The sequence below is a fragment of the Dermacentor variabilis genome, chromosome 9, assembly GCF_050947875.1.
Source record: "Dermacentor variabilis isolate Ectoservices chromosome 9, ASM5094787v1, whole genome shotgun sequence".
Lineage (NCBI taxonomy): Eukaryota > Metazoa > Arthropoda > Arachnida > Ixodida > Ixodidae > Dermacentor > Dermacentor variabilis.
Window position 1 is genome coordinate 44,503,671 of NC_134576.1, and position 18,677 is coordinate 44,522,347.

The window sequence follows — 18,677 nt, forward strand, 5'->3', positions numbered from 1 at the left end:
ACCGTCTGTTTGGCAACCTGGGTCTACAACGTCTCCATGGTACCTCTAATGCCTTCAACAAATCTTTTTTTTATCTATTGATATTGAACAATGAAACGCGCTACCCGACGATATAGTAAACGAAAGTGATTCAGATAAATTTAAGCACCTATGGTTACGTTCTTAAAACCCTTAACCTACCACACTTCGTTCTTACCCTAATTTCTGCCTTTCTTCCTGTTCTGTTGTACTGCCAGTAGTCCTGCCAGTTCTACTGCCACTGACGCTATCACTTGTACCTTTCTTTTTCTCGCCCACAGTCATCGAGCGTATATACTAAGTTTTGTGTACCGTTGTATAAGTTAACCTTTGTATAATAACGACCACCGTTTTTATTGATGCCTTTGCCCCCGCCCTTATCTAATACCCTAAAAGCTGCCTTTTAAGGGACAATAAATCATGATGATGATGATGATGATGATGATGATGATGATGATGATGATGATGGCGACGACGACGCTGTTGCTGATGATGATATGTAGGGTTCCACAGAAAATGCGTCGGGAGCGGTTGGCCAACCGAAATATTTGGGTGGGCAGACTGAAATTTGGGGGTGGGCCAACTTTATATTTGGGTTTGGCTAACCTAAACCAGTAGGTGGGCCAACCTAAATTTGGCGGTGTATGCGAACTTGTATATTTGTGGATCGGGAACTAAAATTCCGAGTTCGGCCAAATTGACACTTGGGTTTGGGCCAACTTCAATTTGGGAGTATCCTTACACATACTTAGGCAACTTCAGTGGAGTTGCAGCATAAATTTAAAAAAGATATGACGAAGATAGGAAATTTCCATGCTGGCCATAGCCGATCCTTCCGGAAATACTTGTTGCAGGCACGCATGCGGAAGGCGTTGCTTGGGTACGTTTTCAAGAATAGCGGCCCTTTCACTAGATTGGTTAGGACAACAGCACAAAAAGTCTTCATTGTCTGCCAGTCTCATTGCATGAAGCACAGGCAGAAAATTTGTATGTCACGTCTTCGATAACCGTGCAGAGGTATAAGAAGATCCTGTTCTTATTCGATGCAGCATAGACGCTTTCTCTTGGCCAAACTCCGTTGTCACGTAGAGTGCATCATTTTGGCGAGTGGAGGAGAATAGCGATTTGGGCGAGTTCGTTTCATGACGTAAAAGCATTGCAAAAGATTTAAGGTAGAGCAGGAATAAATTAAGAGAGCAGTTGATCGAAGGAACTCCAAACATAAACGCTCTCCGTGGAAATAACTACAAACAGTTCACGTGCCTGTTTCTTCTTTTTGTTATGATCATCCATTTGTAATCCTGCATTTTTGTGGTTTGCACTGCCTTTACATTATTACTGTCATCAGCACCTCTCCATTTGTTTCGTTTGAGGAAGCAGTAGGTAATCTGGTTTGTAACAAATCTGGTCTGACTTGACTATTGTAGCCTAACGGTTCACTGTTTCCTGCAGCTGGTCATACCTAGAAGTGGAATCAAGCCCAAACGTCCCGGATGAAATCCAGGCTTACGCTGCCGGTGCCCTGGAAGCACACCTAACCCGCAAGCTCATCGATGCCCAGTGGGAGAACGTTTTTGCTCACTACTGCGAGAACCAGACCAAATTTTGCGCAAAACTGTACGATTTCGTCCAGAAGAACCTCGAGTACTCAAGGCGGAACGAGAAGCGTCTGAGGGCAGTCGATCCATACTGGAATTTGGTAGGGGCTTTTTAATATCTTAAGCAAAAGTTCGCCCCTAATATAAAGTGCATGCAAACTTATCCCAATTATACATGGGCACTGCGAACTAAGGAGCATCAGCTCAAAAAGCATGGGCACAAGATGACACGCGACAACGGAGTATGTCCTTTCTTGCAAGGGTCCCTTATTAAAAGGGAGACATTCGAACTACTTTGTGGGCGTAAGTTCTCGTAAAGCCTCGTGCCCTTCATTAACAACACAAACGCTGTCGAAAGTTTTTGTAGCCTTAGTGTCAATTTAATTGCTGCCAAAAATGTTTATTAGAGTTAGCAAACGCCTAATGTGTTTCGAGCTGAACCTTTATTACAGCCATACTTCCAAACGTATGCAACTGGTCCTCTCGCAGACGTCGCCACTGTTGCATCACCGTACACGCCGTAGTTGCCTCGGGCGATTTTCGTCCGCGTGTTTTTTCAGTAATCCAAAATTGTTCGTTTCGTCGGTGCAGCGTTACAGGGAACAGGAACGTATGGTGGGTGATGTGCCAACCAACGCGGGCCGCTCAATAGCGTGCGTTCTATACGAAGTGGGGCTCGTAGCGACAACGTAGGTGTCGCTAACTGTCGAATGCGTCTAGAAAAGCCAGCTCTATCCACAGCCGGTGCACAGCGCATGTGTGCTCAAACGGCCGGGACGCGTTCCTTACTGGCCGCACTCCTCCGTTAGCCGCGTGTCTGCTCAAAAGTTTTATCGCGCTCATTGCCTATTGCTGTGGAACGAAATTTTAATTTTGCTACTAAGAAAATAAACACCGCACTGATAAAATGATTACGCGAATCGTGGTGCTCTGGCAGTCGTTTCGTGCAACATGCTGACTGTTCGTTACGATTCATACTTCCGTTTTGTTTTGCCATGTCCAGATGCACCGTTCTTTAACCTTTTGTCAATTTCCTTGTAAGCGAGCAGCACATTCTCTTCAGTAGCGCGCTTTCTAAAGAAATATGAATGAGACGGCGCCGTATTCGGTGTATCCCTGTCAATTTAATTTTACTATCCATTCAGCAAGCAATAATTATTCACAGATGGACTGGAGACGAAGTTCCCGAAGTCAAAGACTGTAACGGGGCCCTCAGTTAAATAAAATTGTGTACAAGATTTGTGTTAATGCAGCAAAATAAAAGAAGTCGGCACAGCGCACACCCTGTGGGAATGGACGTTATGCGAAGCAGTTTGCGGGCAGCCTACCAAGTTAACGAAACGACCATGAGAGCACCAGGACGTAGGCGGCTGTTTCATGACCTACATGACAGGCATGGCCTGGAATTCTTCTGATGAGTTATCATTTACCTTGGTCGTATACTCGTGTCAAACTATGCCAATTTCTGTACATACCGAGTTAATGGAACGACCACGAGAACACCAAGGCATAGACGCCTGTTTCATGACCTACGCGAAACCCATGTCATGAACGATTCTTTATGTTCGTCATACACTTTTGTCATGACATGCCAGTTTTGGTACACACCAAGACGTAGGCGGCTGTTTCATGACCAAAGTGACACGCATGTCATGGCAGTCATTTCATGACCTACCATTGAGGTTCCTCCTACACTCTTGTCATACTGTGCCAATTTCGGTACATACCAAAACGCTGGCGGCTGGTTGATGACCTACATGACACGCATGCCATGACCTATAATTTACGTTCGTCATACACTCTTGTCATACTATGCCAATTTTTGTACGTGCCAAATGAACGAAACGACCGTGACAGCAACAAGGCGTAGGCGGCTAGATAGACAGGCAGAGAGATACTGTCAAAGTGGGAAATGTACGCCCACAAGTGCTTCGAAAAAGAAATATGTAGAAGGAAGAGAGAGTAACGCACGAAATCGCAACATTGGGAAGTGAAAATAAACAAAAAAGTACGTATATCAAAAAGCTTAACTATGCAGCCAAACATAATATCGGGCATGCTACTGTCGAGAAAAAAAATAAAACATTTCAATTAATAAATGGAATGCATTCAATGATGACGAGTGTTCAAGTGAATGTGGTAGGTCATTAGATATATTTAACGAAACCCCCCTAACCCCTTCTCTTATGAAGGAATCCTTCGACGCAAAGCAAAGCTGTTTCCTTCCAAGGAGTTCAGTTCACCTGAGTTTAACCGATATTAGACGCCTTATTTATCTTTGAAGTCCCCGTTGCACTGTAAGTGACAGCAAAAGAAAAGGTGACTTCGTGCTGTATTGCCGGGAATTAAATTCACAGGACTTGAACTACATTTTGGCGAACATTTCTCCTTGATCGCGAGTGAGTGAGAGCTGTTTAAGCTATATTGTAGCGGCTAGAATCGCGTGCCGCCACCCTGGCATGAAACCTAGGAGGCTGTTTTAAGGCAATTTAAATATTTCAAAAGTTGACGGCGAAGTAAACTTTAGACGGAAATCACTCTTCTTTGGGAATACAGGAAACTAAAATTCTAGTTAACAAAAGAAGAGCAACCATCTTAAGCCATATTTAACCCAACACAAATGTTTCTGGTTGTTACGGTGAAGCAACGGCAGCGTTTCATTTGGGACAGTCAGCATGATCCTGCCTAAAAGGGTGTCTAGGCGAGCTAGTTGGTATGGATCCATCGGGAGAAAAATAGCGCGAAATAACCACGGGCTAGAGACAGTGGACACGACCAAGCAAACACGGACAATGAAAAAGTTGAGCGCTTGTCCTGTGCTCATCTCTTGTGCGTGTTTATAGCGCGCTGTTCCTTCTTTCTTTTTTTGTCACCGGTGATTCTACGTAATGAATCTCAGCCTTGGTGCAACATTAGGGCCCTTACACTTAGTCCAGCGAAAGCAGTCTTTGTTATTTTTTCACTCTGAAGGACGGCAAACCATGGATAGAGAATAATGACATATTGCATGACAACTGCTCCCATTAAAAGCGCACTAATAATGGGAAATATCTAATTGTAGTTACAGACTCGTATATAAAGTTTAATTTGCATGCGCGCCGTGTTGTTAAAGAAACATCTTGCACACTACACGTTCTTCGCAAGCGTCGACGCTACTTTTTTCGTCAGAATCACTTATTCTTTTTTATGGACTTGTTCACTTGACAAATAAGCTACGGTATTACTTTATGTCACTGTACATAGAAAGCCCTTCTGAAATACGTGCTAACTCGCCACCAGAAGATGGCTCTTCCCGTAAGAACACATCAATATATATATATATATATATATATATCTTAGAAGGGAGGATTCGTTTAAATAGTTCAGGGTGCTGAATGTGCATGTGCACAATGTCGTTAATTATAGTCTTACCTGCATGGTGGCTGAATAAATGTACACTCGCCAACTGAAAAAAATTCAAAACACAGATTGAAGTTTCGGTGCCCAATACGGGTGCCTTGTTAACAATGAACGAATGCATGATGGCTTGTGTTATATATGCGTCGGAAGACGTAATGCGCTTGCGTACAACTCAGGGAGGGGTCCCCGTGTTCGGTTTACGTCATATTAGATTTTTCGAATTTTTTCAGTTGGCGAGTATACGTTTATTCAGCCATGTTCTTTCCTCGCCAGACGAGTTTTAGTCAAACCCTAGACTTCATTACCTGCACGATATACAAATTATACAGGGTGCTTCTTTTGAGCTGCACCAAATTTTTTATAGATTGCCTATGGCCGATATCACAATTCTAACTTTTGATCTAGATTACTCGATGAAGCGGCCATTAATTCTAAAAGAAATCAAAATGTTCAATTCAATAATTAACGTAATTGTGGTAAATAAAATTTTAATTATTTACTTTTCACCACATATATCAAACTACAAATTATAGCCGCTGAGTTCGCACGGCGTATCGACTTGAAACGAATTCCATGGAAAGCACCAGTTCCCAGATATTAATCTTCCAAGTGTCCGACGAAATCTATTGCCGTTCAAGTTAAATTTTAAGGAAACCGCTGTTTTATGCCATTTCACAGTTTGGTTGGGTCGTGTAGAGTGTCTAAAGTGCATTTTATTGTTCACGGCAGTCCACAGTAAACTTAAATCTTCAAACTTGATTCCTGGAGCATTAATGTCGCAGCTGGGACAACACACGGGTGGGTGTAAGTTTTACCTGCCATCTACATGCACGGTCTGCACAAGATCAATTTCCACTGAAGACTTCGCCAGGATAGGATAAAAAAAATCTGTATCATACATCATACGGTGCAGCGGTGGCGTAGAGGTAGAACACCCGCCTCGCGTGCAAGAGGTCCGTGGTTCGAATCCCGGTGCCGGCAATTTTTCACCGGATTAAAAAAAAATCCGCGTGTTGATAAAATTGCACAAACAGGCCTGGAGTGTGGCCTGATCCCGGTGACCAGAACCGGTAACGCACTCCCTCACCAGAGCAGGATTGGCCACCCTGGTGCAGTACTTGGCCACAACCTCCTATGAACACAACAATCAAACCCCGGCCCTCAGTCTCCAGCAGCTGCAAAGTAACTGACCACGGCGGCGGTCAGACCTGCGACGCAGCAGAGGGTGCTAAGAATCACTGGCTCCGGACAGGCCGCCATTGGAATATGAACCTGGCAACGTTTAACGCTAGAACGTTATCTAGTGAGGCGAGTCTAGCAGTGCTATTGGAGGAATTAGAGGGTAGTAAATGGTATATAATAGGGCTCAGTGAAGTTAGGAGGCCAAAAGAAGCATATACAGCGATAAATAGCGGGCACGTCCTGTGCTACCGGGGCTTAGCGGAGAGAAGAGAACTAGGAGTCGGATTCCTGGTTGATAAGAATATAGCTGGTAACATACAGGAATTCTATAGCATTAACGAGAGGGTGGCAGATCTTGTTGTGAAACTTAATAAGAGGTACAAAATGAAGATTGTACAGGTCTACGCCCCTACATCCAATCATGATGACCAGGAAGTCGAAAGCTTCTATGAAGACGTGGATTCGGCGATGGGTAGAGTGAAAACTAAATACACTATACTAATGGGCGACTTTACGGCCAAGGTTGGCAAGAAGCAGGCTGGAGACAAGGCAGTGGGGCAATATGGCATAGGCACTAGGAATAGCAGGGGAGAGTTATTAGTAGAGTTTGCGGAACAGAATAATATTAAGATAATGAATACCTTCTTCCGCAAGCGGGATAGCCGAAAGTGGACGTGGAGGAGCCCGAACGGCGAGACTAGAAATGAAATAGACCTCATACTCTGCGCTAACCCTGGCATCATACAAGATGTGGACGTGCTCGGCAAGGTGCGCTGCATTGACCACAGGATGGTAAGAACTCGAATTAGCCTAGACCTGAGGAGGGAACGGAAGAAACTGGTACACAAAAAGCCGATCAATGAGTTAGCGGTAAGAGGGAAAATAGAGGAATTCCAGATCAAGCTACAGAACAGGTATTCAGCTTTAACTCAGGAAGAGGACCTTAGTGTTGAAGCAATGAACGACAATCTTGTGGGCATCATTAAGGAGTGTGCAATGGAAGTCGGTGGTAACTCCGTTAGGCAGGATACCAGCAAACTATCGCAGGAGACGAAATATCTGATCAAGAAACGCCAATGTGTGAAAGCATCTAACCCTACAGCTAGAATAGAACTGGCAGAACTTTCGAAGTTAATCAACAAGCGTAAGACAGCTGACATAAGGAAGTATAATATGGATAGAATTGAACATGCTCTCAGGAACGGAGGAAGCCTAAAAACAGTGAAGAAGAAACTAGGAATTGGCAAGAATCAGATGTATGCGTTAAGAGACAAAGCCGGCAATATCATTACTAATATGGATGAGATAGTTCAAGTGGCTGAGGAGTTCTATAGAGATTTATACAGTAGCAGTGGCACCCACGGCGATAATGGAAGAGAAAGTAGTCTAGAGGAATTCGAAATCCCGAAGGTAACGCCGGAAAAAGTAAAGAAAGCCTTAAGAGATATGCAAAGGGGGAAGGCAGCTGGGGAGGATCAGGTAACAGCAGATTTGTTGAAGGATGGTGGACAGATTGTTCTAGAGAAACTGGCCACCCTGTATACACAATGCCTCATGACCTCAAGCGTACCGGAATCTTGGAAGAACGCTAACATAATCCTAATCCATAAGAAAGGGGACGCCAAGAACTTGAAAAATTATAGACCGATCAGCTTACTGTCCGTTACCTACAAAGTATTTACTAAGGTAATTGCAAATAGAATCAGGAACACCTTAGACTTCTGACAACCAAAGGACCAGGCAGGATTCCGTAAAGGCTACTCAACAATAGACCATATTCACACTATCAATCAAGTGATAGAGAAATGCGCAGAATATAACCAACCCTTATATATAGCTTTCATTGATTACGAGAAAGCGTTTGATTCAGTCGAAACCTCAGCAGTCATGGAGGCATTACGGAATCAGGGTGTAGATGAGCCATATGTAAAAATACTGGAAGATATCTATAGCGGCTCCACCGCCACCGTAGTCCTCCATAAAGCAAGCAACAAAATCCCAATAAAGAAAGGCGTCAGACAGGGAGACACGATATCTCCAATGCTATTCACAGCGTGTTTACAAGAGGTATTCAGTGACCTGGATTGGGAAGAATTGGGGATAAAAGTTAATGGAGAATACCTTAGTAACTTGCGATTCGCTGATGATATTGCCTTGCTTAGTAACTCAGGGGACCAATTGCAATGCATGCTCACTGACCTGGAGAGGCAAAGCAGAAGAGTGGGTCTAAAAATTAATCTGCAGAAAACTAAAGTAATGCTTAACAGTCTCGCGAGAGAACAGCAATTTACAATAGGCAGCGAGTCACTGGAAGTCGTAAGAGAATACGTCTACTTAGGGCAGGTAGTGACGGCGGATCCGGATCATGAGGCGGAAATAATCAGAAGAATAAGTATGGGCTGGGGTGCGTTTGGCAGGCATTCCCAAATCATGAACAGCAGGTTGCCATTATCCCTCAAGAGAAAAGTATATAATAGCTGTGTCTTACCAGTACTCACCTACGGGGCAGAAACCTGGAGGCTTACGAAAAGAGTTCTACTCAAATTGAGGACGACACAACGAGCTATGGAAAGAAGAATGATAGGTGTAACGTTAAGGGATAAGAAAAGAGCAGATTGGGTGAGGGAACAAACGCGAGTTAATGACATCTTAGTTGAAATCAAGAAAAAGAAATGGGCATGGGCAGGACATGTAATGAGGAGGGAAGATAACCGATGGTCACGAAGGGTTACGGACTGGATCCCAAGGGAAGGGAAGCGTAGCAGGGGGCGGCAGAAAGTTAGGTGGGCGGATGAGATTACGAAGTTTGCAGGGACGGCATGGCCACAATTAGTACATGACCGGGGTTGTTGGAGAAGCATGGGAGAGGCCTTTGCCCTGCAGTGGGCGCAACCAGGCTGATGATGATGATGATGATGACATCCTGATGCAGCAGCTGGAATGATATGAACATGTTTTGTAGAATCTATTATACGTAATTTGTGTGTATATCTTGTAATAAATCTAATTTAAATTCTGAAGTAGTATATCCTCCATTGTATATATTGTACGATCTGTTTTAAAGGTCCCCGTTTGGGCCATATAAACGCAACGCGATGTTGTTTAGGCAAATTTAGTTGTAACAAAGAATTTTCCTGACACTAAGGTCGGCACGTGTCCACTTTGTTACATCGACACTCGTTAACCGACAATAAGCAGGGTGCTGGCATGGAGGCCGTCAGAAAGAGGCCAGAGAATAAGTGTGATACGGTGAAGGCGAGAGATTGTCAGCGAAAATGTTACAAGAGCAACGAAAAGTAAAAACGTCACAATCATAGTGAAGCGGGCACAGAGGCGCTGCTGCTGTGAAAGTGTGCAATTAACATGCAATTATTGTATACGAAAGCTGTATAGTCCGTAGCTTAGTCACTAACCCGTCACGCATGCAGCTGCAAATGCTCCCAAAACAATTCTTAGGAAGTCAGTGCCCTCATTTTACTTCAGATTAACAAACTTTTCTCCGCAGAATGTCCAGCGCTCAGGGTTCTACGTTCACTTCATGGCACTATTGTTGACATGACCGGGTCAATTAAACAAGCACCAGCAAGCGCTGGCGCTTCTTCATTTACGCTCCCAGAGGCCTAAATAGTGCGAGTTCCTTACGGAACCTCATAATCTATATTGGATTTAATGCTCTGATATAGTTCCCTCAAAATAAAGGGTATATGTTCTTTTTTCTCATTTGACAGGTACACATCCAAATGAAACAAATTCGTGGTTTGAGTGACGCCTTCGATAACCTGCCTCTTGACGCATCCAGGGAGGTTACAAATGTCACCAGAGCGCTGTAAGCCCTTCCATCATTGCAACTAGCGTAACGATTTAGGTGAGAAAAAATTATTTCTGACCTGACTGCTATCTCCGTCGTCCCCAATGTACTCACGCTAGCGAGAACAAAAAGTGGTATATGTACAAGTTCAGCCGCAGATAACTACAATATCCCATCGCCCAATACACAAACCGATGAAAAAGAATATCACAAGCTACTAATATTTATATCTTACTACTGAATGTTCATGCCATGGTAACGGTTCCATATCAGCAACCTCGCCATCTCGCGAAGTCGCACTAATGGCCATAGTTGTCAACGCTGGAGCATTTATTCTGAACTTGAGGCAAAGCTCAAAATAGCTTGCAGGACAACAGGAGAGAACGAACACACAGCGCAAAGAACTGAATTTTATTGTATATGGTTACCCCATACATTCCATAGCACAACCGGAAGAAAGAAAGCAACTGTCGCAACACAGATTTCGGCAAAATTATCCACCATCGGACCACTACCGCGATTGGAACATTTCCTTCTTTGTAAATGAAACAAATTGCCAACTTAAAGAATTATTGGGCGCAATAACGTAAAACTATTCCAAACTTTTCTATTCCATTTCTGCAATCCGCCCTCCGCAATTGGTCAGGAACCTTTTTATACCACCCCCACTTCACTTGTCTGTCACGCGACGTCACGAAAACTGCGATAACTCTCCATCTGATATGATGTGTACACACTGAATATGCATGATTTGACCGAACAAAAGAAAAATAGTTATTTCTGATTCGACGCCCCTTCGCCGTTAGCCCTCTGCAATTGGTCAAATGTTTTCGGGCTGCAGCCACTTCATCTACCTGTTGCGCGACGTCACAAAACCGCAAAAACTCACCACGTCAGAGTGACGTGCAAGCGTGAAACATGCATTAATATGCCGAACAAAGCTGAATTTTCTTCTGAATAGCTGTAGACAGCCCCGTTCCGAAAGGAATATAATATGGCTGCCACCGATCACTCAGGCGCTGGCTATCTCGCACCTGCCGGAGAGCATGGGTTTATTTGCTTACACTAAAACGTTTTGCGTGGCCCTGCAACGTTTTCGAGCACTTTCGGCACGTTTACGACCTCGCTCTGCCAACTCTTCTTTGTCGAGGATCCATCTTAGCTCCAATCTTAACCTTCCGTTGCATGCCGCCACGATTTTCGACGAGCCACCGCAAGCTAGTACGGGAAAGTGCACCAATCAGAGAAGCAGGTACCACGCTCTTAATCAGGTTATCGATTTTCCGTGCACTTGCTCTGCCCCGTCGAATCCCTCTCCGCTTGAGCGTACTCTTCGCCTCTTGTCAGCCAATTAGATAACACAAGCCGCTCAGTGTAGGCAATGTTATTCGTTCTTAAAGCAAACAAAAGTGATCGCCTATAAACGAGGAGAGCATTTGATTGGTCTTTTCCGACAGACCTGCGGGTAACCGCCCGGTGCATGCATCGGCGCTTACGCAAATTTGACGTCAGGAGATTGGAACAAAAACATATTGGAATAGTTTTACGGCATACGGCCCATAGTTTCAATCATTTTGAGTGCCTTGGTGATCTCCTTAGTCACTCGATCTGGGTTTCAAGACAGCATTTTGTGCTTTGCCTGAAGTTAAGCAGTACCAACTAGCCCACCAGTCTGTTCCCTGTTATTCAGTTTCATGGTATAGAAATATGTTTGAGACCAGTCAGTGAACTTTTCTAAAAGGCGCGGTACCCAGACTTCTTCCCTGTTTGCTAGACTTTTCAGCCTTATCGGAGATTTCATCGACCTTGAAGCAGCGCTGGGGCGCACTCCAGATATAAACTCCCTGAACGTGGTACCAGCGTGTACGGCGCTGGTGAAAGTCGTCGGCGACAACGAAGAACTCTACGTGGCCCACAACGCCTGGTTCCTGTATAAGAGCATGCTGAGAATTCAGAAGAAGTACACGTTTCCCTGGCACTATGCGCCTGGCGCAACGGGTCAGAGTGAGTCTATCGCAGTAGTGTCACTGCATGTACCACCACTTCATCATGCATACTATACATTGTAAGACTTGCTGCTTCGCACTTCGGCATCCGTCAGATACATAATGCACCCGTGACCGACATAGCAGTCCTGCTACCCACTTCATTGAGTCTATAACCACACACGGATGTTTTCGATTTCGACAGACCAAACGTCATCGTCACCCACCCATATTCTTCCTCTTTCTTTCCTTCTTCCCAACAACAGAATAGTTTGCTATAGAGAAATGTCTTACTATAAAACAATCTTATTGATTTGGCATTATTAAAGTTCTTTGCCTCTTCCTTCGACTTTTCCGCTACTGCGGCTGCTCCTTTCTTGCACGCCACGTCGGAATGTGGTCAAGAGTGCGCATATACATGGTAGTAGTGTGGCAGAGACGAAAGGCAATGCTAAAAGCTTGTTTGGACATTTGCACCGCGTCGCATGTGCACAATGCACCGCTGGAGCTCCCTGGGCGTCGCCACAATATCCTCTTGACGGTTGTAATTATCCGTGACCTCCTGCAAAAGCATTGCAGAAGCAGCGGCGCTTACCTATCTGCAATGTACAACCGTGCAGAGGGGACATGGGTAGAATGGTAGAGGGGACGTAGGGTAGAGCAGGCATGGAATGGGTAGAACCGACGCAGCCATGAAGCAAGTGAATACCAACCTTGGTGCTCTTCGCTCACAAATGGCATATATGGGAGAGGGCGGCAGCCGGAAAAGTCGACGTGAGAAGGCTAGAAAATGCTACTACTTGACACAAAAGCGATTGCGGACCAACTGGATAAATTTAATTTCCAGGTACGGCGCGGAACGTTTCTCCTACTTATGAAAAATAAACACCATAGAAATTTGTTAAGCGGACATCTCAGGCAAGGTGTGCTGACTTAAAGCCGCATAATATCTCCGTAGAGTCTATGCGTCATTGCAACACTTCAGTAGCTACACTTGTAGCTTTGCGGCTATGGCATTGCTCGAGGTCGCGGGTTCGATCCCGACCGCGGCAGCCACATTTCGATGGTGGCGAAATACAAAGCCGCTCATGTACTTAGACTTTGGTGCTTGTTAAGTAACTTCAGGTGATCAAAATTATACCGTAATATGCCACTACGAGATTGCCACTGTAGAGATTTATACAGTACCAGTGGCAGCCACGACGATAATGGAAGAGAGAATAGTCTAGAGGAATTTGAAATCCCACAAGTAACGCCGGAAGAAGTAAAGAAAGATTTGGGAGCTATGCAAAGAGGGAAGGCAGCTGGGGAGGATAAGGTAACGGCAGATTTGTTGAAGGATGGTGGGCAGATTGTTCTAGAAAAAGTGGCCACCCTGTATACGCAATGCCTCATGACCTCGAGCGTATCGGAATCTTGGAAGAACGCTCACATTATACTAATCCATAAGAAAGGGGACGCCAAAGATTTGAAAAATTATAGACCGATCAGCTTACTGTCCTTTGCCTACAAAGTGTTTACTAGAGTAATCGCAAATAGAATCAGGAACACCTCAGACTTCTGTCAATCAAATGACCAGGCAGGATTCCGTAAAGCTTACTCAACAATAGACCATATTCACACTATCAATCAGGTGATAGAGAAATGCGCGGAATATAACCAACCCTTATATACAGCTTTCATTGATTACGAGAAAACGTTTGATTCAGTCGAAACCGCAGCAGTAATGGAGGCATTAGAGAATCAGGGTGTAGACGAGCCGTATGTAAAAATAATGAAAGCTATCTATAGCGGCTCCACAGCCACCGTAGTCCACCATAAGAAAGCAACAAAATCTCAATAAAGGAGGGCGTCAGGCAGGGAGATACGATCTCTCCAATGCTATTCACAGCTTGTTTACAGGAGGTATTCAGAGACCTGGACTGGGAAGAATTCGAGATAAGAGTTAATGGGGAATGCCTAAGTAACTTGCGATTTGCTGATGATATTGCCTTGCTTAGTAACTCAGGGGGCCAATTGCAATGCATGCTCCCTGACCTGGAGAGGCAAAGCAGAAGGGTGGGTCTAAAAATTAATCTGCAGAAAACTAAAGTTATGTTCAACAGTCTCGGAAGAGAACAGCAGTTTACGATAGGTAGTGAGGCACTGGAAGTGGTAAGCGAATACATCTACTTAGGGCAGGTAGTGACGGCGGATCCGAATCATGAGACGGAAATATTCAGAAGAATAGGAAGGGGCTGGGGTGCGTTTGGCAGGCATTCTCAGATCATGAACAGCAGGGTGTCATTATCCCTCAAGATAAAAGTGTATAATAGCTGTGTCTTACCAGTACTCACGTACGGGGCAGAAACCTGGAGGCTTACGAAAAGGGTTCTACTTAAATTGAGGACGACGCAACGAGCTATGGAAAGAAGAATGATGGGTGTAACGTTAAAGGATAAGAAAAGAGCAGATTGGGTGAGGGAACAAACGTGTGTTAATGACATCTTAGTTCAAATCAAGAAAAAGAAATGGGCATGGGCAGGACATGTAATGAGAAAGGAAGATAACCGATGGTCACTAAGGGTTACAGACTGGATTCCAAAAGGAAGGGAAGTGTAGTAGAGGGCGGCAGAAAGTTATATGGGCGGATGAGATTAAGAAGTTTGCAGGGACAACTTGGCCACAATTAGTAAATGACCGGGGTAGTTGGAGAAGTATGAGAGAGGCCTTTGCCCTGCAGTGGGCGTAACCAGGATGATGATGATGATGATGATGATGATGATGATGATGATGATGATGATGATGATGCCACTACGGCCGGCCTCAACATCCCTGCCCCGATGCGATGTGCCGGGTGAGGCAATGACAATGCTAACCTTATCGGAGTTTATGAATAATAGCGCACAACGGCTCAAGCAAACGCGTCTCGCTGTGTGTTCTGAGAACTACGCAAACAAAGAGCAGCTGTGCACTCATGGTAACATTTACCATCACCTCCCCACCATCGTATTGCAGTAAACGCCGAAGACATTAAACGCCCCCCTTCAACATCACCGCTAATATCATAAATAATGAGGCAAGACGACGCGTTTGTTTTTGATTCTGCTAACTAAAATTTAAACTTAGAGTAAATGAAGCAAGACAGTGCAAAGGAAAATGAACAATTCTCCTGCAGAAGCACCTTTTACTGGCTTATACCAAGTATTCTCATAATTATTTAGCAGCCTTTTTACAAAATAATGCAAGCGTGAAACAAAATCTAATTGATATGTTCATGAATTAGAATACCAATACTCCCAAAATTACACGAGCACGTAAACGAATGTTTTAGTGGAATTTACAATCCAAGTGTAAGATTATTTATAAATAAACGTATAATTATCTGTCTTGTTTGTCAAGAATAAGAATACCAACGAACACGGGGGTGCCGACGGAACCCTTGCGCAACAATACTAGTGAGCGCGTCATGGCATGTGTTTGTGGAGCATGTCACGTTTACTGCATTACTAACTCCTAGGCCCGGGTAATCTCCTTTCCTACTCAGAATGGATGGTTCTCCTTCCAGCCAGAGCACACGCGTATGCTGCGGTCCGCTGCATTCCACCGGCCGTACTTAGATTTCCTTTTGCAGCTGGCGAAAATCATTTTGAAATAGCCGTCATTTTAACGCACTTCTTGCCAGGCAAAGGACATCAACTATACAGAGCTTCCCGCACTCTCAACTATACCATTTTTGTGCCCCTTCAGCCGCTGTGTGCGGAAAGGCTGCGTACCGATGTCGCTTACCTGGCAGGCACTGCGTTCAGCAGTGGGGACGCTACTTTAATAGAACACTGACGTCAGTCTCAACGTTAAACGCCAGAATGGCCGGTAGACCGCAGTCACTTGCGATGAGGGTGATGTGCTTTCGTTTGTTCAAAGGATGTGCTTTTATGAGCAGGGACTCAGGAAAAAATTTCCTTGCTATTTCAAGAACTGCTAGAGCTTAATCACTCATTGCACGTTCAGTTGTATCATCATTGAGTCTATGTCGTCGTGGCAGCAACAAGAATCTTTGGAAGATTGTAAAGAAATCTCCCGGAAATTTAATCACACAAGTGCGCAAGAGTGTGTGGCGACCATCTGCACGTTAGACTTCATTTGGCATGAAAACCTCTCATTTACTCAATTTATTGGTAACAACCTGTTTGTTCTGCGCTCGTACAACTTAACTGCGTACACCATATCATGTGGAATATACTGTGTTGCTCTGGCTTATTCCCTTTTTTTTTGTCGGAAGGATATCTGCCGAATCGCTATTTATTTTCAAAGGCGTCATCTCGTGGACGTATCTTGGGGTACTAATAGCTTAGTCAAGTGAATCCTGATAGCAGCTGTCGTCAAAGATTCTGACAATCGTACACTATCAGGGAAATAACCAAACTGAGAAATAAACGCACGTATCATGGCACGTTTCATAGGTCCTGTCGCTGGGCCATGAATTTTGGCTCTGTTGCGATTTCCTTCCTTCAAAGCCCTGAAGATTGTGAGGGACAGTGCGCCATAATCTAACGGGAATTTGAAAAGCCAGGTGCGTCGCCAGAACTCTATACGCCTTGTCGCGGCTACAAATGACATATATAGTACTGTAAAATCCGTTATATTCACGCGCCCTCACCCAAATAATACGACTGGAAGTGTTGCCTATTAGGCCTAAATTTACGGGTACGCGAGAACTCCAGGGAATAAATATGAAGAGGGCGATAAAAAAAAATATTTTGTCGCCATGTTCTGCTGGCTGTACCTCCAAAAACATGATGCATTGGATTTACCTGTTCGTGCGACCTTGCGCTATGTCAGACCTCTCAAATGCTGTACGGATTTTCGATCTCGCAGAGAGGCAGCGCCGTTCTTTAATGAGCCAGAGGACGTGTAGTGTCTTCATCAGTGATACCGTTAGAGGCGCCCTTTGTCATGTTGGCCCCGATTCAGCTGCGGCGCGATTTTGCGAGTCTTGCCAATGCAGGAATTCGTGCTTCATATCGCAATTGAACAAACTGTTCGGAGCGCGCGTCTATGCCCTTAGGAAGCCTCGAACCCCCAGCAGATTATCATGATGCAGAAAACAATAATAATAATAATAATAATAATAATAATAATAATAATAATAATAATAATAATAATAATAATAATAATAATAATAATAATAATAATATTTATTTATGCACCACAAGAAAAAATACATAGTAAGCGGGCCTGTCGAAGCCTAAATGGCTTGTGTGACTAAGCCCGGCAGTGCCGGCAACAGCGATGAGGTCAGTGTATGTACATACATGCGTAACTTTAGTGCCGACAAAATATTGTGCATAAATGAAAAATAAATACATGTCAATACAATGTAGCGTGAACATATTTTCACGCTTATATAGATGAAAAACAGAAAATTTTGATACATGGTAGTCCAACATAGTGAACATTTTTTTTTAATGCTTACATAGAACAAAGAACAAAAATTAAAAACAAGTTATGGCAACGTAATGAACATTTTTGTAAGCTCATAAAGATATACAGGTTAATACAACCAAATTACTTCAAATAAACACATACCCATACATAAAAAAAACTCAAATGGAAGATAACATCTTCTTTAAAACCCTTTTTGACTGAACCGAGAACAATTCGTCAGGTAGACCATTAAAGATTTTGGGCACATAGACGCATCGCCGTGCCTCGCCATACCGAGTTGATGAACAAGGAACATTGAAACGAATGTTGTCCCTCAAAAGTCGAGGAGCTACATATTTTTCTCGGAATTGGTCGTTCCAAAAATGACGAAGAACAACAGTTTGCTTAAATAAGGACTGAAATGAAGGAAAACCTAACGCGGAAAATGAATTGTCACCTGACATCTGGCCGCAGCCATAGGCAACACTTTTCAATATATTTTTTAGTAAACTGTCAATTCTCGTCTGCCATCTCAATGCGCAGAAAGCGAAAACGGTGATTCCGTATCGCAAGATGCTGTATGCGAGTGCATGCACTATGGTTTTCTCTACCGATAATGGCGTGAAACCTTTTATATTAAAAAGCAACCAAGCGACACTCCTAAGTTTGCCACACAGATATGCCAGATGAAACTGCCATGACATGCTGCTATCAATAAATAAACCGAGATATTTCACAGAGTCTACATACTGAACAGGGGTACATGTACATGAAATGCAGTGCTGGTCATGCAAGAATACTGGAATGTTTATTGCTGTGGTCTTTAAGGGATTTCTAAAACAGATTAACTGTGTCTTCCTGATATTTGCATTAATACAATTTTTCGCAAACCAGTGCATTACACTGTATATTGTATTTTGCAAGGCGCCCACAGCCTTTTCATAATTTATATGCTTTGTTAATAGAACCGTATCGTCAGCATACTAATAGATAGTGCCTTTAGAAATTACTAGAGGAAGATCGTTTACGAATATGTCAAATAAAAGAGGTGATAAAATTGAGCCCTGGGGAACACCGGCTGTAAGCCATTGCTTGCTACTGACGGTTTCCTTGTCACCCATAACTATCTATGACCTACCACACATGTAGTTTCGCAGTACCCTGTGGAATGGTCCTCTGAATCCCATTAAAGTTAATTTCTCTAGTAAAATGTTATGATTAACTGTGTCAAAAGCTTTCGCTATGTCTAGAAATAGCGCACAGGTGAATAAGTTGTTTCCA

The 18,677-nt window shown here is 43.8% G+C and overlaps 1 protein-coding gene across 1 annotated transcript in view; it reads left to right on the plus strand.

Annotated features, from left to right (window-relative positions):
* The window catches only part of LOC142592646 (putative phospholipase B-like 2), an 85,486-nt gene that overhangs the window by 20,687 nt on the left and 46,122 nt on the right, over nt 1-18,677 (plus strand). The window contains exons 3-5 of the mRNA XM_075704205.1: nt 1,471-1,717; nt 9,926-10,023; nt 11,780-12,009. Coding sequence (XP_075560320.1) covers nt 1,471-1,717; nt 9,926-10,023; nt 11,780-12,009 — 575 coding nt within the window. The remainder of the gene's footprint in view (nt 1-1,470; nt 1,718-9,925; nt 10,024-11,779; nt 12,010-18,677) is intronic.